Below are 21,876 nucleotides of genomic sequence, written 5' to 3' on the forward strand. Positions count from 1 at the left end.
GGAGTTCATGACACATCCTGCAAGGCTCCAGAAAGTCTCCTCTAACCAGGAACAGTGTACTCCTTACATGATCCACAAGACCTCCTGGGTCTGTGGATGTCCTGAGCCCCGCTTTCCATCCTGAGGAAATAGCTACCTAGGGCAGGCCAAACAAGAGGCGACTGAAAGGTTGGTACCATAGTGAGCATATGGATGCACAAGACGTAACCACAAAAGGGGCTAGAGAGCCTTCGAGTCTGCTTAGAGGTGGTCCTTCCAGAAGACCTAGGTTTGGTTCCTTAGTACCCATAAACCAACTCAAAACTGCTAACACCAGTTCCAGGGTATCTAAATGCCCTCCTCGAGCATGCACGTGGTACACAGATATATATGCGGGCAGAACACTCACAGACATAAGAATAAGCTTAAAAAGATGTAACCATAATTTTCAAACCCAAAAGATGCATTTTTTTTTCCAAAATGGCATTACTATATAGTCTAGAGTGGTCTAGAACTCCGAATCCTCCTGCCTCAGCCTCCTGAGTGCTGGGACTTAGGCGTGCACTTCCATGCCTAAACTTAAAAGCTGTAATTTTGGAGCAGTTAATTTAATGCACCCTTACTTCCAAAAGTCTGGCTCGAATAGCAGTTTCTGGGCGCGGGGACAGGAAACCCAGCGAAGATGGCCTGCGGACCCCAATGGGTTAGATCCTGGAGCTGTCATTATAGCCCTTTTTAGTACCACAGCACACCTTGCGTTTGCCAGTTTAACTATCAAACACTTCTCTGCCCTGGACAAATTGTGCTAAGTCTGTCCGAGGACTCAAGAGGCAGGGGACGGGGGGAGGGTTATAAAAACACTCGTTTCTACCTCCGCAAAACTCTGGCTCGTCATCAGGAAGGGGTCGCAGCGACGCTCCAGCGACCTGGGCATGGAGGTGTGCAAGCCTGGACCCAGGAGCCCCATCTCCGGTCCAGGGCGCTACCTCGGGCTCCCAAACGCCCTCTGGCTCAGTTGCTTCCACCCCGCGCCTCTATCCTTCATCTCCGTAGTTCTCCCTCCTCCACCTGGCACCGCCATCCTTAAAAAGAGAATCGGAGTCGCCACTAACTTCATCTATGTATGGTGCGGCGGGAAGCCTTATCGAGTGAGCGCTCGCGAACGGCAACGCGGCGTGGCCCTAGCGGCGCCCCGTAGGCATTGATTTCTCTTCCGGGCCACCCTTCCCGGGGGATCTCCGTTTAGTAGTCTTGACGTAGGTGCTGCTGCCTCTCCTCCAAGAACCGCCGAGTTCTTGGAAGCCCGGTCTTGGATGAAATCGCCGGAGCCTCCCCGCGAGCCGCCTCCCGGAAGCCCCGGGCGGCGCGACCGGAAGGACGCAGGCGCAGCGTCTTGACCTCGGCCTGGTCCAGTTCCGGGGTCGTTCGGCTCGGCTGTGCCAGTTCGGCGTCGGGCTCCCGCTTCTGTCGGGGCTGCTGCCTCTCGCCCACCGGCCCGGCCGGCCCGAGCAGCGCGGAACCGAGTCGGATCCGGGTCCACCCGGCCCGGCCATGAGCGCTGCCGCATGATGCGACGCCGCCCGCGCCGTTGCAGCCGCCGGCCGCCAGGAGCCTCAGCACTGGGCGACCCCGCCCGGGCCTCGGGTGAGTGCGGGGAGAGCGGCGGCCGCGACCCCAGGCCGCTCCCCGCCGCCTCCGCTCTGCAGTCCCCTCGGGGCGGGAGGGGGGGGGTCTCCTGTCTCCTCTGCGGACCCTGCAGGATCGAGCCCCATTTGCACCTGCAGCCTTTTGCCTGACCTTGGGCGCTCCAGAGCTAATGTCAGGGTGGCTGTCATAAAGTGCTGTCACCCGTCTGCGAGCTGTCAAGTTTTTTTATGGTCATGCTTCCTCGCAGGTCTGTCTTCCCCCAGTCCTCTGTTGTCTCTCTTTAGCGGGACTCTTCTGTTCTTTGCGGGTCTCCCTTCTCTTACCCCCTGCCCCTGACCATGGTGTTAGGAGGGTAGTTACCCGGAAGGGCATCTGGGATAAGCAGGTCAGCTTTCAGGGCAATAAGCTTCAACTCTATTGAGCTGTCATTATTTCTAGAACTAAGTCCCTTCTAGCTATTAAATAGGCACATTTTATTAGCTCGTGAACAGCCAGTTTATTGTGGCAATTACATTGGAGTAGTCAGCGTTGCAGCAGTCTGCACTATAGCGGCTTTCACTGTTGTGTGTGGCGCTGTCCAAATCCAAGCTACAGTCTGCTTTGCAGTCAGTCCTCTTAGTGAGGGAGTACACTTGTGTTTATTTTACTGACTTGGGAGAGAAGTCATTTATATTTCTTGGTAAATCTGCCCAGCACACCGGTGACTCTGATCTTTCCAAAGTTGTTTATAACTTTCACTTACTTCATGCTACATTTAGAAACAACAACAACAACAACAAAAGATACCTTGTGATACTTGCCCCTGCAGAAGTGGCTAAAGAGAAAGGTTCTTGGAGGTATTTTACAAAATGGGCTAATGGGAGTGTTAATTTCATTTTTTGAATGTTGCACAAAATAGACAGGTTGGGGGGTGTTGAAACTGTGTTGTGTACTTTGTGGAGTTACTGGTAAGGAGTTACTGGTTTCTGGGCTGAGTGGGAAAAAGTGAAGAGATAATTTTACTCAGAATTTGTTCAACAGCACTTAACTCTTGAGTGTCTGGGCTTGCTTAGTCGGTTGATATATTTAAAAATAAAACTCTAAGCTGGATTTAATGGGTGCACACCTTTAATCCCAGCACTTGGGAGGCAGAGACAGGAGGATTTCTGAGTTCAAGGCCAGCCTGGTCTACAGAGTGAGTTCCAGGACAGCCAGGGCTACACAGAGAAACCATGTCTCAAAACAACAACAAACAAACAAATTAGAACTCTGTGGCTTTGCTGCTCATCATGCCTTAAAATCAAGCCCTTTTTAAGAATGGAAGAGAAGGCAGGTATAGCCCCAGCATCCAAGAGTTAGAGGTAGAGGTGAGAGGATTGAAAGTTCGGACCTACCCCAAGCAAAGCAAAACAAGATGGGAAAGGACCCAAGCTAATGGGTGGTTCTTGGTTCAGAAGTGTATGTGAAGTGAAAGGACAGGCAGGATTGTATACTCTCATTGAAATTATTACTTTCTCACTTGAGTGTCAGTGATATAAGACAGTATGATGGCTATTCACCTGCGGAAAGGAGACGAAGTCAGTCCCTACAAAAGTGACATCTTGGGTGCATTGGAAGTGGTTTTGCATCACCCCAGAACTTCCCAGCTTCAGTACTTGCTGAGCAGTGACACGTAATGATTTACTAAAGGCAGCTTTTGAGGAATATTTCTTCAAAGTAATGTTTTGATTATTAAAGTAACATATGTGCTGGGCGGTGGTGGCTCACGCCTTTAATTCCAACACCTGGGAGACCGAGGCGGGCAGATCTCTAAGTTCAAGGACAGCCTGGTCTACAGAGTGAGTTCCAGGACAGCCAGGGCTACACAGAAGAGAAGCCCTGTCTTGGAAAACAAAAACAAAATTAAAAAAAAAACCAGTAACGTGGCTTAAGAATTTATTTATTTATTTATAAATGTGTGTGTGTGTGTGTGTGTGTGTGTGTGTGTATGTATGTATGTACTTGCCCCATGTGGGCCAGAAGAGACCATTGGATACCATGGAACTGGAGCTACAGGTGGTTGTGAGCTGAGAAATTCAGGTGCTCTGGAAAAAATGGCATGTGTTCTTAGCCACTGAGCCATTTCTCCAGCTTGTATACACTTTTTACAGAATGCTCTAAGCATAAGAACAGAACAGAATGCATACAATCAAAACTGTCAGTCAAGTTCTGATTCCCTAAACTGAGCTCCAGGGCAGGTGATACCTTGAACACTTCAGTTGGACCAGCTGAGAGTTTACGTCCTCTGTGAGCATTGCTGAGATGTAAAGTTTAGGAGGAACAGCCTCACTGTCCACACTGCAAATTGGGGTGGGGTAAAGCCACCAGCTTGGTCGTGATTCACAGGAAGGATTCAGAGCCCACTGAAAGGGATGGCAGTTGGTTGGTTTATTACAAAAAAGGGCGGCAATTAAATTTGGCCAGGGGAGAAGAATGGAAGTCAGGGACGTCTCAAATACCAGCTTCTGCCATCCTGACATTGCTGTGTGACAGTGTGTATGGAGTATTGCCAACTCAGGCGTCCTCTGATGCAGAGGTGTGATTGGTTAGCAGCGCAGTAGGAGGCCTTCCTTCTATGCAGGTGGATTCTGTGACGCAGAGCCTCCCAGCTCATGCACTGTTAGTCTTTTCAACTCTTCCTGCTTGAAGATGGAAGTCTTTGCTTTGCCATTGACTAATCACTGTCACCTCTAAGTTGTGGAGGACATAAAGATCAGTGAATGTGGTGGTTTGTATATGCTTGGCCCAGGGAGTGGCACTACTAGGAGGTGTGGCTTCGTTGAAGGAAGGGTGTCACTGTGGGGTAGGTTTTGAGATCCTTCTCCTAGTCATGTAGGAGCTAGTCTCCCGTTTGCCTTCTGAACAAGATGAACCCTCAGCTCCTCCTGCACCATGCCTGCCTGGGTGCTGCCATATTCCTGCCTTGATAATAGACTGACCCTCTGAACCTGTAAGCCAGCCCCAGTTAAATGTTGTCCTCCTAAGAGCTGCCTTGGTCATGGTATCTGTTCACAGCAATGGGAAGCTATCGAAGACAGTGAGAGAGCTGTGTCAGTTCCAGTCCCCTTCAGTCTAAAAGCCTCTGATGCAGGTAGGCTGTGGTAGTCTATGTCTGTAGTCCTGGCTCCAGAGGATAAAACAGAATCGCTTGGGCCCAGGAGTTTGAGGCTGGCCTGAGCAGCACAGTAGGTCTTCATCTGGCTTCTTCGATCTCCACACTGCAAACCTTTCTTGTCTTGCTGCTCTGAGCCCTGCTTACTGCTGAGTTCCTTTCCTGTACACATTTCGTAGAATTCTGCTACTTCTTGAATGAAATCCAGATTGTGTACTGTGTCTTATTGGCACAGCACCTAATCATTTAAAACATTCTGTATCCAATCAGTCTTGAAGATAGTGGGTGCCTAAAAATTGGTGAATGAATTCTTGTGCTAGGCAGAGAGAATGAAAGTGAATTTTGATTGGAAGAAGCAGAAGCCAGGAGGAGCTTTCCAAATGAGCACCTTGTGAGGAGAGGTGGAAGGACTGAGCCTGGACCAGAATGGGGGAGAGGAAAACAGTGCTGAGAGATTTGGGGAACTGAGCTGTGGTTTTGAACAATAACTCTAGATACTGGAATCTTGCTCCGGGCTCCTTGTTACCCCTGGGGAAAGAATTCAGATGAAACACAGCATAGTGTGGGACACTCTCGAGGGTGAGAGTGGACAGTGGCCCAGGGGACCATCATGGAGGGAAATGCAGGGTGACAGTGACTGGAGAGCCCGTCTTGCCTGACCCACAGGTTTAGGCAAGCTTCACGATATGCTACTGGAGTGTCTGTGGCAGACAGCTTTCCTGAGAGGTACCTTCCTGTGCAGGTGATTGACAGGCCTGCGGGATTAATCCTGAAGGATTGTACTGCATGCAAGTGGGGTGGGCTGCTTAGGTAAATAGAGGCACTGAGTCTATAGGAGGCTGGTTGGAGGCAAGCTGAGTGCACAGTCCCAGGATCTGCATGGGCAGGGCAGGGCAGGGCTGGCAGAGATATGGTCGGATTTAAGATGGTCCTGGAGGTCAAGACTCAGAACTTAATCACAACTTAGATGTCGGGGCTGGAGGAGGAGGCCAGCGAAGTCGACCTGGTGACGAGGTGATGGTGTGGTGCTTATTGAAATGGAGAGGGTGAGACTTAACAGTGAGGCTCTGCTCCCGCCTTCCAGCCGTGGGATTTGCTAGTAGCCAGTTAACTAGACAGTGATGTCACCAGTGTGGGTATTTACTAGGTTGAGTTCTCCGTCCCAACATCCCCAAGAAGATACTTGAGAGAACACAGAGGGAGAGAAGTCAGGCCCCATCCTGGGTGCTCCTGGACTGGAGCCCTGTGGGCAAGAGTGGCTGCTGAGGGGAAAACCTAGTGGAATGCTCCACCCCCATGGTGACTCTCCTTCCAGTGGTGCGCCCCACCCCTGAGGTGACTCCTCTCCTAGCCTCCTGCTTCTGTGCCTGTGTTCTCCACCTTCGACCTTTGTGGCCTGGTGTTCCAACTGCTGTTCTCTTGTGACTACGTATTTAAAAGACACTTCTAGAAAGGCTAATAGGGCTGCTTACCTTACTGCCTGCAGTGTGCAGCCTTGCAGATGTGTTGACACTTGGCTGTGGGTGGCTGTGTCTATGTTTTCTTCAAGGTTAATGGTTTTTAGACTTAGTAATTAGAGGAGGAAATAATAGGTTCATGTGCAGAGGGGATCAGCACGGTGTGGGAGGCCAGCCCCACACCAGGGGCTGTGGGCACACGAGAGGGAAGCACTTTCCACAAGCACTGTTCTAGGTCACACATTGAGATGTGTCTACCTTTGAAGTTGTCCCCATCCTGACTCAGGTGCCCTTCTTGCCTGGTTGGTGACCTGCCCAGGAAGTTTGTTAGAGGCGTAGGTCTACTTGACCACAGGGAGGAGTCTGCTGCCCTGATGATACCCCTCTGAATGTCCAGGATCCCCACCTCATCTTAAGGAGTCCTGTATGTTCCCTCACTCTGGTTCAGCTGCTGGGTCTCCTTGGGACCCGGGCAGTCCAAGTTCTCAGTGACCCCAGGTTTTAAGCATTTGCCTCTCCCGCCTGGACTCTGTTTTGCAACTCTAGGCTAAGTCTTTCCTTTAATACCCACTCTTCTGTCACCAGCTCTTTGCTAGCCTGCCACCTCCTTCCTGAGCCCTGGCAGGTCCTTTGGACGGAGAGGCCAGCCCTTTACAGTGAGTGCTTTCTGAGCACGGTAGGTTCTCTGCATTCTGCTCTTCCTCATCCTGGGCTCCACAGATGTCCCTGTCCTCCCTGCTCTTCCTCGTCCTGGGCTCCACAGCTGTCCCTGTCCTCCCTGTCCCTGTTCTCCCAGCGCCTCTTCAAGAGTGAGCTGCTTTAGCCCCTCCTCGCCCTACATCTCTCAGTCCCTTCTTCCAGTGTCCAAAGGCTGTTGTATTGGGGCTTGCTTATTTGAGAAAGGGTCTCTTTGCAGCCAGTACTGTGAGACCTGAAACTTACAACGTAGACTAGATTGGTTTTGAACTTGGAGTGATCCTCTGTTTCTGTTTCTGGGTTCTGGAATTAAGGCATGCACTGCCACTTCCAACGTACGTTTTGGCAAGTTCCCAGCATTCTGTGGCTATATGCCACCATCTGGGTCTGAGGGAGGACCGTGACACTACCCACCCTCCAGGCCGTGCAGCCACTGACCTGTTGAGTTAGCTGGGCTTTCTGCTTGGCTCAGGCTGTGACAGCAGTCCAGTGAGGAGCCTTTTCTCTCTCTCTCTCTCTGCACACTTAACACTGTTCTCGAGAGTCTCCATGAACGCACTGTTTCCAAGCTGCGGCATAGGGACAGACAGTCTCTCACTCACCTTTTGGAGGGTGTGTGGTGACTTCTGCCCTTGAGCATTGAGAACCTGCACTGTGCAGGCTCCGTGCAGGGATCTGTGAGACTGCTGCTTTGGATCACTGAAAGCTGTGAATGTGAGGTTTCCTCAGGGCGAGGCAAGCCTTCCACCCTCCTACAGTTGCCTTTTCCTTGTCCTCTCTCTCCCTGTGGCTTCATTCCCTGAGCCTGCACACACGGGCTCCCTTCCTTCAGAAATAGCACTGTTGTGAGCCTGTACTGCTTTGATGGCCAGAAGACGAATTCAAAGCAAGGACAAAAGCAAAGGGCCTCTGGGATAAGCCTTATCTCGTGCTCAATCCAGTGGCTTAGTCGGCTTACTTGGCATCTGTTCTTTTTGGGCGAAATGTGGCATGGTCCTAGCACGGTGCGGTGGGTGCAGAGAAGCTCTTCTGTAAGGTAGGGAGATCAAGAGTGCCTTCCGTGCTCCCGCTAGTATGAAAGGAGGGGACCCTGGGGAGATTAAAAATCAAAGCTTCCTCTTTCCCTCTAGCTTCAGCTGCCTCTCTTTTGGCAGCAGTGGAAAGTTTGCTTTTTTCTTGCCTAGCATGTATGAGGCCCTAAGAAAGAGTTGTAACCTTCTTAGCAGTCAGTGGCCCAGGCTCTCAGCAGTTTACTGAAAGTGCCAGGACAAAGTCCCCGGTGCCTGTGAGCTTTGTGGTGGCCAACTGCTCCAGCCCTCCTGGTTCCTTCCCCGCCCTGAAATGCTCACATTCTCAGTCAGTCCTCCGGGGTCTGTGTGTGCTTACCTGTTTCCGCTCTCCCCACACTGTTATGCTGTGGCCTCTCACTCTACGTCAGAGCACTTGCTCTTGGTTGGCTGCCGGTTAGCTTTTTGGGTGTGTCCTGCTGACACCCCATGGTCAGTGAGCCCATGTCATCTCCTCAGCAGCCAGCAGTTCCCGCGCCCCAGAGGCCAGTGAGCCCTGCCCGTCCTCACTGCCTTGCTACCCGAGACTGCACAGTGGTCCCCCTGGCCCCACTCTTCCTGCCCTCTGCTCATCTTTGCTTGGGTGACAGGAGCCAATAGGCTCCTGGGTGACAGTCTTCCCTGCCAACTTCTCCCTGCCTTGATGTCTGTTTGGTACCTCTTGAAAATACCTGTCCCCTATGTGAGTTTTGGTGCCTGAGCAGGGCACTTGAGGACTGAGTAGGACCCAGGCCTGTCCTCCGTCACAGCTCCCTCTCGTGTGTTGTGCCCTTCCCACTTGATGCCTGTCAGGTTACCACATGGCCAGTCATCTTTCCTGACCACACTGGTTCCCAGCCAGAGGAACTGTCACTGTCTCTCCCTGACCCCTTTGCTCTTGGTTTGGAGTCAGTCAGTCCGCACATTGTTGGGATCTGAGCAGATGAAGCTCTGGTCTTGAGCCTTCCATCTCTGGGGGTTTTTAAAGAGAGGCTGGCACTTGGCTAGCCAGCCCCAGGTGGTGAGGTGCGTCTCTGTCTGCTGCAGAGGTCTGCTTTGTTTCTGTAGGGCACTGGTTTTATGTGATTACAGCATCCCTGCAGTCAGCTCAGTGTGAGGCCAGGTCCCAGTCAGGGTATTACAGGGTTAGATGTCACATCCCTGGTCCTTAGTGGAACCCATCACAAAAGATACTGAACTTGAGTTCCTTCTGCTGTGCGCCCATGACCACAGAGGTGGCAGTCACAGTCAGGTAGATGGAGGGCAGCCGTGGCTCGTGAGCGCACGTCTGCTGAAGCTTTTCCCTCCAGCACTGCCCCGTCCCTGCAGCAGGCATGCTAGCCCTCTTCACTTCTTATGGCGCCCTGAAGGGGCCCAGGAAGCACATAGTTACTAACACAACCTAATGAATTTCCTTTTAAGCATAGTCTCACTCTGTAGCCCAGGCTGACCTCAAACTTGTCCTCCTGTCTTGGCTTCCTGAGTACTGGGGATACAGCCAGGTGTCACCACAGTGGGCTTCTTAGTGAACTTTGGTAAGTTCGTGTACGAATGCCACTCAGCCATGGTTGGCTATAGTAGTGTGTGCCCTGGTCCTAGCTGTTATGGCTTAATAGTTTGAGTCCATGAGTTGGAGGCCACCCTGGACAACCTATTGAACTTTATCTCAAAGATAAAAAATAAATAATAAAATAAAAATAAAAAATAAATAATAAAATCAATAATTTTGTTTCCAGGGTTGATAATTTGCTAGTGACAAGAACTCTGAAGCTCGGTGATTTTGTTGTTGTGGACAGTCCCAAGTGCAGAGTCCCAGTGCTGCTGTAGGCCGTGTGTGTGTGTGTATGTGTGTGTGTGTGTGTGATCCGGGGTTCACCAGCCTCCACGCCATACGCTGCTCTGTCACACAGCATGTAACCTGTCATCGGGTTTCTTATCTTGCAGGCCACATCACACAGGACAGCATGTGGCTTACAGTCCTGAAAAAAAGGCACAAGTGCTCCCATGATGCTTAAAAGCAACTTGTAAGGTAAGTGTGTGTAGCTGGTGTGTGTGACAGGGTTGCACTCTAGCTCAGACTGACCATCCTCTGTGTCACAGCCTCCTGAGTGCTGGGCTTGTGGGCACCAGCCACCAGAGCAGCTCATTAGGATACAGCTGTGGGGTGTGGGACAGGTAAGGGGTGTGTGGTCAAGCCCAGAGGCAGCTGCAGGCTGAGGCCTCCCTTTCTACCTGTCAGCTTGGCTTGCTCTGCCCAGGAAGGAGTCTGCTGATTGACTCCTCAGCCATGGCCAGTAGCACAGGCCACACAAGAAGAGAAGAGGAAGGCTGCAGATGTGGCTGTCACCAGGGCAGATGGAGAGCGTGTAATGTCCCAGGGTCTGCGTTTACTCCCAGTGAGGACAATGGGCTTTACTCTGTGCAGAGCACAGGCTCAGGAGCAGGTAACCCGCACTCACTTGATGGACCTGGAAGATTCTGCCCCCTCACAGACACCAGTTGTGATGGCTGTTCCCAGTTGTCATCTTGACTGAACTACAATCCGGAACTGGGGGCACACCTGTGATCCAGATCTTGAGGCGGGAAGATAAAGGCTTTTGATCTTGAAACATAGTGGCCATGAAAAGCTTAGGCCCAGGCAAGGGGATACACACCTTTAATCCCAGGAGACAGAGGCAAGCAGATCTCTGCGTTCAAGGCCAGCCTGGGACAGAGCAAGTCCCAAGTAAAGAACAGGTTAGGTCCAGGCCTGGTGGCACACACACACCTTTAATCTGGGCCACACCTTCTGCTGGAGCCCTACAGAAGGACAGTGGAGGAAGGAAGGCTTCCCCTCTGCCTGCTTGCACTTACTTGCCAGCACAGCTGTTGGAACCTACTTCTTCAGGAATCCAGCTCACGCAGAAGAGCATCTGAGGCAGCTCAGTCCCAGCCTCACGGGACTGAGCTGCCACTAGATTCTTAAGTTCCTGTTTGCATCTGCCCGTTGTTGGGTTAGTTGGACTGCAGACTGTAAGTCATTACAATAACTTCTCTTACTATATAGAGACCTTCCATGTGTTCTGTGACTCTAGAGAACCCTGACTAATACGCCAGTGTTCTCAGGGCTCCTCCAGGTGTGGACCAGCAGACACTAGTGCTTGCTGTGGGACATGCCTTCCGTGGGTCATGCGGCTCAGCATCACATTCTGGGTGCTGGCATGTGCTCTTTGTGTATGGAGTGGTTTCCGCATTCTCTCCTTTCCCGTCGCACTAATGCAGTGACTCGGGGTGGGGCACACTCCAGACAGCTGCGGTCCCCTGTCTTCAGTGACTGCCTTCTTACAGATTTGGGACAAGCCTGGAAGCACGTGCTTGTCACCCTAGCACTTGGTGGTTAGAGGCTGGAGGGTCAGGAGTTCAAGGACAGCCTGAGCTACATGGGACCTTGTAAAAAAAAGAAGAGGCAGTGATAGCTGCGATACCTGGGTCTTGGGCTGTTTCCCTCCTCGCTGGCCATGGACTTTGCAGATGCACTGCTCCAGGACGCAAGTGTCCAAGAGTAGCCGCCATGGCTCTGGTTAGGTATGCCATTCCCTTATCAGTACCCCGGTATGGAGGAGCAGGGCATTTCATGCTCTGGCAGCTCTCATGGAACCTGAGCCAGGAAGCGCAGCAGAGCTGGCACCACTCAGTAGTGGCTGTGACCCATCTGACTTGCAGTGTCCTGTCCCCTGGAGAGAGCTCAGACTGTTAAGGTGGAGTTCCAGCCCAAAACCTCTCACCCCTCTGTGTCAGCCATGCTGTTTCTCACAGTGCACATCTTGCAAAGGAAGCCAAGGAGCAGAGGGCTCTGGCCTGTAGACCCCCCTGGCTGGGGGTCTTGATGTTCCCTGGGCCCTGTTACGATTTTCCTAAAGAACTGGGAGTTAGCTAAGTGCGGCGGTGCATGCTATTAGTTCTGCTTTGGAGGCAGAAGTAGGCAGGTCTCTGTGGGACTGAGGCCAGGATGGTCCACAGAACCAGTTCCAGGTCAGCAAGGGCTACACTGTGCAATTGTGCCTTAGAAAGAAAAAAGGGGCGGGGGGAAGATACTGGGAATCATAGGAGACTGTCTAACCAGGGGGCAGGGGGTTCTGTCACGTCCGCCTTTAAGTGGACAGCCCGTGCTGTTTGCAGTTGTCCTGTTTCAAAGGGGACGCATCTCCAGCATGTTGTTGTCTGGCAGGGAGCAAGTATGATAGGAGGTGGGTGAGGCTGGCTGGTGGACAGACAGGGCTCAGATGTAGCATAGCCACCAGCCTCTTGTTGGCCCTTCAGAACCAGGCTCAGCCAATGGTCCCTGAGGCTCTGAGACCCCAGTCTCCATGTCCAAGAGGGAGGAGCTATGCACACAATGTTTGCAGACAAGACAAGCAAGGGCCTGTGTGGCTTACAGGGGCCTGCGTGGGAAAGCTGCACATGGAACGTGGAAGCCTGTTCGAGCAAACGTCCCTCTTCTCCTGTCCTCTGTTGCACTCAACATCATCACCAAGTTCTTTTGCTCTGCTTCTTCTCTGGCTCTGGAAACAATGACGTGCCTGCCTTTCTGTCCTGGTCTGCTGTGTCAAAGCTCCTCACCCTCTAAATGGGGACTCCCATGGGCAAGTGTGTTCCACTGCAGTTAAGAAGAAATATTGTGGCTGGGCGGTGGTGGCACACGCTTTTAATCCGAGCACTAGGGAGGCAGAGGCAGGCGGATTTCTGAGTTTGAGGCCAGCCTAGTCTACAGGGCTACACAGAGAAACTCTGCCTCAAAAAAAACAAAAAAAAAAAAGATGAGGAGGAGGGGGAGGAGGAGGAGGAGAAGGAAGAAGGAAGAAGGAAGAAAGAAGAAAGAAGAAATGTTGTGTCCAGACTTTAAAAGCCTGTTGCTTCCTGGTGCCTCCCCCCCCACCCCTCCCTCACCTTGCCCACCGCAACGATGCTCTGGATGATCAGTTCACCCTGGTGCCTGTCAGTGTTTCCTCTCCACATAACAAGGCCAAGACACAGCTGGACTCTGCCTCCCTCCCTCCCTGTGCTTGTCCTGAGAGTTCCCACCCTTAGCAAACATGCTAAGAGAAGAACAAGCCCAGCAGGCCCAGCACCGCAGGCAGAGCAGCTCCTACTAAGGAGCCTGGCTCTTGAGTTTCTCCGACCTCTGTCTTCTTGGCAGTGAAAGACCACAGGAAGGATGGGAAAAGCCTGGAAATAAAAATGGATTCATAAACAGAGAGACTTTACAAAGGTTAAAAATGCTGTGCTAGAGCCGGGCGTGGTGGCACACGCATTTAATCCCAGCACTTGGGAGGCAGAGGCAGGTGAATTTCTGAGTTCGAGGCCAGCCTGGTCTACAGAGTGAGTTCCAGGACAGCCAGGGCTTCACAGAGAAACCCTGTCTCGAAAAAAACAAAAAAACAAACAAACAAAAATGCTGTGCTAGAACTGCCATATGATCGCAGAATCTAGAGACAAAGAGGAAGCCCTCCACAGAAGCAGGCACACACCTGCATTAACCTGAGGACAGGGTGGGGGAAGCTCAGCCTGGTGAGCCCCTAAAAGAGGGAAGACAATGTTCTTCGACCATGCTTTCTTCTCTATGCCTTGGTGACAACTGTGTTGAGGGAGTGGAGAGCCTGTCTAGAGCACAAACGGGTCAGATCACTGCGGACAGCAGTGTGCTAGGGTACAGCTCGTGCCTTTCATTATCTCTTAGTGGTAGGTGACAGCTTTGCATGCAGAGGCAAACCCCACAGCATGGGGACCCACTGGGTCTCCCACAGCAGGATAGTGGTGAGGAGAGCAGAGACGGAGCCCCTGGCTAGTTTGGTGTTTAGGTTCTTTTCTGCTTGGTGTCTTTGACCTGACTTAACATATGTGGCTCCTCATGTTAAATTGTGTGTGTGTGTGTGTATACATACATGGTTTTGCCCAGGAGCCTTACCATTCTCACCACCTCTGCAGGGTGTTTCAGGGAACCATGCAGCCGTCGGGACACAGGCTCCGGGACATCGAGCACCATCCTCTCCTGACTGACAATGACAATTACGACTCAGCATCCTCCTCGTCCTCTGAGACTGACATGGCAGACAGGGTGTGGTTCATCCGAGATGGCTGTGGCATGGTCTGTGCTGTCATGACGTGGCTTCTCGTCGTCTATGCAGACTTCGTGGTGACCTTTGTCATGCTGCTGCCTTCCAAAGACTTCTGGTACTCCGTGGTGAACGGAGTCCTCTTCAACTGCTTGGCGGTGCTCGCGCTGTCCTCCCACCTGAGAACCATGCTCACTGACCCGGTGGGTACCCAGTCTCTCCAGCTTAGAGCATTCGCATGTCATGATGCTGTGAAGGAGCAGCACACGTGAAGAGTGTGCTGGGCTCATCTCTGGAGCAGGTTCCCATTGGGTTGTGAGTAGAGGCAGACCTGTACTTCAGCTCTTCAGTTTCTGAGGTGATGAAGGCAGATTTAGAGCTTCCAGATCAGGGATAGCTGCTTCTCAGAAGTTTGAGACACCCTTTTTGTGGCTACCCCAGATCCAGGGGAGATGGCCAGGACTTGCTTCTGGCAAGGGCAACCAAGGCCACAGGAGAGCAGTCCCTGCAGGCAGCCAGTGCAGGCCTATGAGGCTGTGTGTTGATTCTAAGAAAGCTCTCAGCTTCTTTACAGTACTAACTAGGACCCTGGCGTGAGTCCCTGGGCTGTGCATACTGTGCTCGTGTCTGCAGGTAAGGGTCGCAGCATTAGGAAGGTCGAGACCACTGCTGTAAGCTTGTGTTGCCCTCTAAGATGGAGGCAAGGCTGCCCGGCTGTGTTAGAATCCACAGCGTAACTTTGCTTTCTCTCCTGACTCATGGTAGCCTTGGCTAGCCTAGACAAGGGACCAAAGCTGTGCCACAGGCAGACCTCATCCTATGTTGCACTGTCTGACGGTGACCTGGTTGCCTTTGATCATACTAACTCCTTCCTCAAACTCAGGACGCTCAGGCGTCGGGGGCCTTTTGTTTGACTAAAACAGTCTCAGTGTGTAGCCCAGGCTGGCCTCAAACTCAGCCATCCTCCTACATCTGCCTCCCCAGAGCTGGGATTATGGGCATATTTTTTAGATCTTTTGTTGTGGGTGGGAGAGTTGAGACAGGGTAGTCCAGTGTAGCCCTAGCTAGCCTGGAACTCACTAGATAAATCAGGCTGGCCTCCTGCCTCTTGAGTGTTAGAATTTGAGCCTTGTTTTGTTTTTCTGCCTCCTTTTCACCCAACTTGAACTCAATCTGTGTGCACAGGGTGCTGTCCCCAAAGGCAACGCCACGAAGGAGTACATGGAGAGCTTGCAGCTGAAGCCAGGCGAGGTGATCTACAAGTGCCCCAAGTGTTGCTGCATCAAGCCGGAACGTGCCCACCACTGCAGGTATGGCCTCTGCCCTCAGCAGAGCCCAGGCAGTTCCTGTAGTCCCATGGGAGTTTGCCAACAGTGCAGGAGACAAGCCGGACAACAGTTAGAGGAAGTGACAGGTGTCTGCTTGGTTTCCTGGCCTGGCACATGCATTTTGTAGCCAGAGAATCAAGCCTCTGTGCTTGCTGCCCCTCGTGTGTGACAGGGTCTGCAGACTAAATGCAGGCTCCTGTAGGCACACTTTCTGACTGACACTGGGTAATGAGAAAGAGGAGCAACAGTCTAGCCCACAAACAGGTGCCTTTTGAATGTCAGCCTCTCCTGGGCTCCCTCTCCTGGCCTTTGCTGCCGTCTGCCATTGCCCTGCTGAGCCAGGATGGATTTCAGACAGGCTGCTGTTCCTTGAGGTGTGGGTGACCTGGGATCCTTGTCCATTCTGGAAATCTCTTGGGCTGAGTCCCCGTGTGTGCACAAAGACTGAGTGTGACCTCCCCGTGAGGTTATCCTCCTCCTGACGGGTTGGACTTCCAGGAGGAGCAAATGAAGATGTGCAGCCCATTCAAGGCTCTACAGGGAGGAGAAATGACATGGTGGGCCTTGTCACCTGTGGCTGCGGAGAAAGTGTGGGAAGATGCTATCTTCCCAGGGAGGCCCAAGGTGGCATAGAGTAAAGCAGCAGCCTTGGGCTTGGGGTAGCAGTGGAGAGTGACTGGCTGTCCAGAGTCCTGAGGGGTATTCTCACAGCTCTGCAAGTGCAGGAGTCATTGCAGTGTGCATTTAAAGTGTCTGCTGTGGCAGGGAGCCTACTTCTCAGATCCATTGCATGTGAGCTAGGAATGGCTTGGAAGCTCTCGGGTTGGCAGGTGCACTGGGGGACATGCACAGGTCCACAGTGGTGGAGTTATGGAGTCTGGCCGGGCCAAGTCCTCACTGGATGCAGTCAGTAATGGAAACTGTTTCAGAATGCAGCTGGCAGGAAAGCTAGGCAAGACCAGGGAAGAATAAAAAGGTACAGTGCATGCGTACAATCCTAACACTGAGGAGGCCGAGGCAGGAGAACTGTCATGAGTTTGATGCCAGCCTATGCTGCATAGAGACTTGTCATAGGTGTTGTGCAGAGATGTCTCCAGCCTGTCCCACCTTGGATGTCATTGGTGTCACTGGTGTCCCCAGAACACAAGGTTCTGAAGAGTGTACTCTCCTTTGCAGTATTTGCAAGAGATGCATTCGGAAGATGGACCATCACTGCCCGTGGGTGAACAACTGTGTCGGGGAGAAGAATCAGAGGTTCTTCGTGCTCTTCACCGTGAGTGCACGCGCTTCCTGGAGACTGCGCTGAACTGGAGGTTCTGAGAATTGAACCTGCTGGAGTTGGGGGACATATTTAGCCACAGCTAAATGCCTGTGCTGGCACATGCAGAGCACAGTTCAGGGCGACCATGCCACTTGTATTACATCACCTGTTGGCTGTAGGTTTGCCTGTCCCTCTGTCACCATTGTCATACACAGGGCCTCCCTCACACACAGCTCATTTCCCCTCTACTTATTTGCCAGGGGGCTGTCGGGCTTGCTCCACTGCGGTCTGATCAGCTGCTGCTGCCTATAGTTCACTCCTCCAGCCAGCTCTGCCCGTTGCGGGTGGGAGGTGTGTGTGAGCTCGGCCAGCCTCTGCTTCTAGGCTGACAGCTTGTTGGAAATGACTAACCCGTCTCCCTCCTTCTAGATGTACATAGCTCTGTCTTCGGTTCATGCTCTGATTCTCTGTGGGCTTCAGTTCATCTCCTGCGTCCGAGGGCAGTGGACAGGTAACTAGGACTCTGTGTCATTCCTGAGAGTACTGCAGTGTGGGGAGGCCCATGGAGAGCTGGGTTCCTGGATGGCAGAAAGCCTTACTCCAGCAACCTGAGGTTGGCTTGTTTTGGTTTTAGGTTTTTTTGTTTTTGTTTTTTTTTTGAAACAGGGTCTCACTTTGTAGTCTAGGTTGGCTTTGAACTCAGGGATGATTCTTCTCCCTCAGTTTCCCAAGTGTTGGGTTAACAGGTATAGAAGCCACTGTGCCAGTAAAGAATTAACATTTCTTAAGATCAGAATGTAGCATCTTCATCCCTGCCAGCCTGCTCATTTGCTGACGCCTCCCTCCCTCAGTCCATGGCTAACTTGTGATAAATCACTTCAGCTACTTGCAGACTTTTGACACAGAGGCGGGCAGGGTTGTCATTGTGGCCATGCGCCTTGTGTTTGCTTTCTGGCTAGCGTGGTTGATTCCCGTGCACAGCTGCCTTGGTGTGGCCTGATGGGTTATCCAGACAGGTGGAGTCTATACAGGGACTTGTTGGCAGCTACAGAGAGGCAAGAGGGGCTGAACTTGTGTGACGGTGCCTCTAGTGTAGAGTGTCCCATGTTGCCACACAGTGTAGACACAGGAGTGCTCTTTCAGGATAATCGCATACATCAGGGGACCCATGCACAGCTGCTCAGATGGCTGAATCAGGAGGCTCACAAGTTCAAAGCTAGCCAAACCACTTAGTGAGACCCTATCAAAGCAAAAAGAGGGCTGGGGTATACAGCGGAAGAAGGTAGCTGCTTGCCTGCCATTGTAAAGCCCTGGGTATAGGGGTATAGTCCCCAGTGTGGTAAGGAACTTGAGGGGAGGGGAGATTGCCGGCTGGCAGGGATGGGGAGGCTGTGTGCCAGGCAGGGCTGTGTGCCAACTCCTTACGCAGGAGGAGCTCACTCCTAGGAACCGTGTGCAGGCCCCTGCAGAGTAGGGCGGTTGCACATTGAGTGCCTCCCTCGTCTGTCCACAGAGTGCAGCGACTTCTCTCCTCCCATAACTGTAATCCTGTTGGTCTTCCTGTGCCTTGAGGGCCTCCTGTTCTTCACCTTCACCGCAGTCATGTTTGGCACCCAGATCCACTCGATATGCAATGACGAAACAGTGAGTTGTCTTGTGTCTGCAGGGGGTGACAGGGGCACTGTCAGCGGCTGCAGCCCACGTGGACTTGTGGTACCTCAGACCTTGGGCCCACAGGCCTGTGTATGCTGCTCTCTCCATTGGGGCAGCATAGTTCCTGGGCCCAGGATTGGTTTAAGTTGGTAAAGTAGGCAGGCTCCTGGTCACAACTCAGTGGGTCTCAGAACCGTGAAGGCGCGCCCACTCCTGCAGGCCTGGAGTAGGCATTGCCTAACTGCAGATGAGTAGGGACGCAAACAATGTCGGTCCCCCCTCTCCCCCCAGAGATCACCGGGCCACAAGAGCCACGCCAGGTTGGCTTGGAGGCTGACCCATGAGGACGGCTGCAGCCTGACTGTGTGAGAGACACAGGCTTTGGAGACCCTCGGCCACAGGCTGACTGTCTGCAGCACACATGTGTAGCCATGTGCAGCCACAGTGGAGCCTGCCATGTGTAGCCGAGTGCAGCCACAGGCTGACTGTGGATCTCTTCTCATTGCTGCTCTGGCTTCTTCTGCTCCCAGGAGATCGAGAGGCTGAAGAGTGAGAAGCCCACGTGGGAGCGCAGGCTGCGGTGGGAAGGGATGAAGTCTGTCTTCGGGGGCCCTCCCTCCCTCCTCTGGATGAACCCCTTCGTTGGCTTCCGACTCAGGCGGCTGCAGATGAGGACCAGGAAAGGAGGCCCCGAGTTCTCTGTCTGAGCCTTCAGGGCGGGAATGTCTGCAGACATCCGTGCTCAGTGGCCTGCGTGCACAGCAGCCTTGTGGGCAGATGGAGCGGGCCAGCTGACGGGGCCATGAGCAGCTTCATGGACCACGGGCCACAGGCACTTGTCATTTCTCTTGTGTACTGCCAGGAGAAGCATGCAGTCCCGGGAAGCCATCCTCTCACCATCCTGACCCTTGGGATGTCCCGTGGGCCGTGAGCACCCACGGGTGGAGTTGCTTCTCAGTCATGAAGAAAGCCAGCACAGCAGCTGTTGGGAGTCCTGCTGGCCCATCCCCAGCACACCCCACACTCCCTTACCAGAAGGAAGGGGTTCCACAGAGACTCTGGCTTGGAGGCCTCTGACACCCAGCACTGAACAGTGAAAGCAGCTTCCAGAACACTCCCTGCTGCCCCGGAACGGGCGTCCTTTGACCCTTCCAGCAAGTCTGTGTGTGCTCATCCTTGTGTGTCTGTGTGGTGTGTGTGTGTGTGTGTGTGTGAGCATGTGTCAGAATCAGCAGTGTCGTTGAGGCACGTATGTGGTAGACAAGCTGTCTTTCAGACTCCAGTGTTTCAGGGAAGTGGGACGCACTGCTGGCCCTTGCTGGCCTACTATGAATGTATCCTACAGTGTCCAGATCCAAAGAACAGGCATGCCTGTGCATGGGCCCGGCCTCCTGCTTTTATTTCACTGAAAATTTAGTGTTTGAGGGCGTGGAGCTGAGGTTTTGTTGTTCCAGCCAAACTAGCAACTGCAACAGTCTCTCAACAAGGAGAGTGGTAGCCCATGCTGAGGCCCAGCGCTTTGGGGCAGGGGCTGTGGGGAGCTCAGCGTGAGAAGCCAGCCACCTAGGGCCCCTTGGGGCAGGTGCTGCAGGGTAAGACAGCCTGGTGCCTGAGCTGTCAGAGTGGTGACATGTGACTATTTCTCTACCCATGGCACCGCAGTCAGTGGAGCCTTGGTGCGGGCTTAGAATCCCGTCAGTACACAAACAGCTCCCCCTCAGGGGACTTGCCTTAAACTCTGGTTGTTCCTTTGCTGCTGGGTGAGAGCAGTCTGACAGAGTCTGGGGACTTCCTGAGAGTCTTCTCCCATGCAGACACCAGTGTTTCCCTTCTGGGACCAGCTGCCTTTCTGTCCCTGGGACACCATGACTGTTCTTTCGGTGTCAGTTGCTTGTGCCCTGCCCTCATCTGGGCTCCTGTGCTACTGAGGTGACCCCCAGGGACCTGAGCCGAGCCCTCATGCAGCGAGCAAACTCTGGGGCCCAAGTCCCTGCCGAGGGACATCGAGGCCTCAGATTGTCTCTGCGTTCCTTTGCACACGTGTCTGGGCATGTAGGCTCTGGCGGTCTCACGCTCCAGTGTGGAGTCTGTGCGGTGAACCCAGGCTGAGTATACTTGACGTTTCCATTCCTCAGTGTGATTTTATATGAAATAAAGTAACCCGTCCACAGTTCTCACCCTCCTGCGGCCCTCTTCTTCCTGGAGCTGTTGTGTGCCTGTGAGGGGACCTGGGCATCTGGGTACAATTCCTAGTGTCACCTGGGTAGATGATGCCCTAAGACCCCTTAACTTTCTCTTAATTAACTAGGGAATTTTAAAAATGTGCTTTAAAATAAAACTGGCTCTAAGCACAGGAGCTGCCGACCTCCTTCAGCGCTCGAGGCTAGAACACAGGGATGTGTTGTCACACCTTGGCAGCTAGCCTGTCAACTGACGGAGTCTGTCTCAAACACAGGAGCAAATCGGTACTGGGGAGGCAGAGGCAGGTGGATCTCTTAGAGCTTGAAGCTAGCCTGGTCTACATAATGAGTCCAAGAACAGTAAGAGCTACATAGAGTGATTCTGTCTCCAAAACAAAACAAACCCTTCCTGAAGAGCCTCAGGCATCCAGTTTTCTCCCTAAAGTAAACAAATTGGCCTTGGCCTCAATCGTTCCTTTCCCTCCCAGCATTCACATAAGGTGGCTCATGGCCATCTTAAATCTGGCCCCAGGAGATTGGACACCCTTCTCTGGCCTCTACAAGTACCTACATACACGTTATTTTAAAAAAGAAAAAGCAAAAAAAAAAAAAACAAAAACAAAAAAACCTTTGCATGAGAAGGAATCCAAAATGGCCTCTTCATCTGCACAGCCTTTGGGGGTTGGGGGAGGGGAGATGTACCTATGCCACCTTGTGTGTGTGTGTGGGGGGGGGATGAGGGGGTGCCATGGCCCCAGTGCAGCTCTGAGCCTGCCTGAGCCCAGGGACAAAGACTCTAAGGGGAACAGTGGTGAGCCCACAGCCCTGTGGCTGCTTAGATCGGAAGGGCGGGCAGTCTGGGCTGTGGGAAAGGCAGCAAGGGTCAGTCTCCTAGCCGCTCAGGTGACTTTCTAGAAAGTCTAGGAGGCTATAGAGGAGGCTGTAGGCATGCACCCACACAGATCACAGGTGACTGCATTCCCTTGCTTCTGGTGGCTTGGGACTGGCTACCTGTGACCCTCTCCTTGGTAGTACACACCTTCATTGTGCAGTTTAGACACAATGAAGTGGATATTTTGTTGCTCAAGATGAGAGGTCTATGGCTAAGTGGGACCTAGCTTCCCTTGGTCAGGTCACCATGTCCTCTGCCCCACCCTTTTTTACCTCTGGACACCTCTTCTGGTACAGCCAGCTGTCCCCAGACTCCTGGATTCAATCTGTTTGAGAGTCACACCATCTAGATCCCCGTAACTGGTGGTGGTGGTGGTGGCAGCACACGCCTTTAATCCCAGCACTTGGGAGGCAGAGGCAGGCTGATCTCTGTGAGCTGGAGGCAAGCCTGGTCTACAGAGTGAGTTCTAGGGTATCCAGGGCTACACAGAGGAAACCGATCTTGAAAAAGCAAAA

The 21,876-nt window shown here is 52.7% G+C and overlaps 2 protein-coding genes across 3 annotated transcripts in view; one reads left to right on the plus strand and one right to left on the minus strand.

The window, feature by feature from the left end:
- Kiaa0513 (KIAA0513 ortholog) overlaps positions 1-1,200 on the minus strand; it is a 65,433-nt gene extending 64,233 nt beyond the window's left edge. Inside the window, exon 1 of one of the 2 annotated variants that reach the window (XM_029480493.2) lies at positions 1,092-1,200. The gene's annotated coding sequence lies outside the window, so the exon portion shown is untranslated. Of the gene's footprint in view, positions 1-850 lie in introns of both variants that reach the window. The other variant, XM_085843547.1, reaches the window with a different exon arrangement.
- A 149-nt stretch (positions 1,201-1,349) lies between these two features.
- On the plus strand, positions 1,350-20,466 carry Zdhhc7 (zDHHC palmitoyltransferase 7). Its single transcript, XM_021170705.3, has 8 exons — positions 1,350-1,623; positions 9,900-9,984; positions 13,920-14,250; positions 15,233-15,357; positions 16,552-16,648; positions 17,066-17,147; positions 18,150-18,280; positions 18,820-20,466. The coding sequence occupies exons 3-8, from the start codon at positions 13,936-13,938 to the stop codon at positions 18,994-18,996; spliced, it is 927 nt and encodes a 308-aa protein (XP_021026364.1). The 5' UTR covers positions 1,350-1,623; positions 9,900-9,984; positions 13,920-13,935; the 3' UTR covers positions 18,997-20,466.
- The last annotated feature ends 1,410 nt before the right edge of the window (positions 20,467-21,876 follow it).

Source organism: Mus caroli, unplaced genomic scaffold (assembly GCF_978045245.1).
Source record: "Mus caroli unplaced genomic scaffold, Mus_caroli_1 scaffold_10, whole genome shotgun sequence".
Taxonomy (NCBI): domain Eukaryota; kingdom Metazoa; phylum Chordata; class Mammalia; order Rodentia; family Muridae; genus Mus; species Mus caroli.

Bases quoted from the DNA above. Each gene is read 5' to 3' on its own strand.
- Zdhhc7 (XM_021170705.3), top strand. From the start codon at position 13,936: ATGCAGCCGTCGGGACACAGGCTCCGGGACATCGAGCACCATCCTCTC. The intron at 16,649-17,065 runs GTGAGTGCACGC...CCCTCCTTCTAG, and splicing joins GGTTCTTCGTGCTCTTCACC to ATGTACATAGCTCTGTCTTC. The intron at 18,281-18,819 runs GTGAGTTGTCTT...TTCTGCTCCCAG, and splicing joins CGATATGCAATGACGAAACA to GAGATCGAGAGGCTGAAGAG.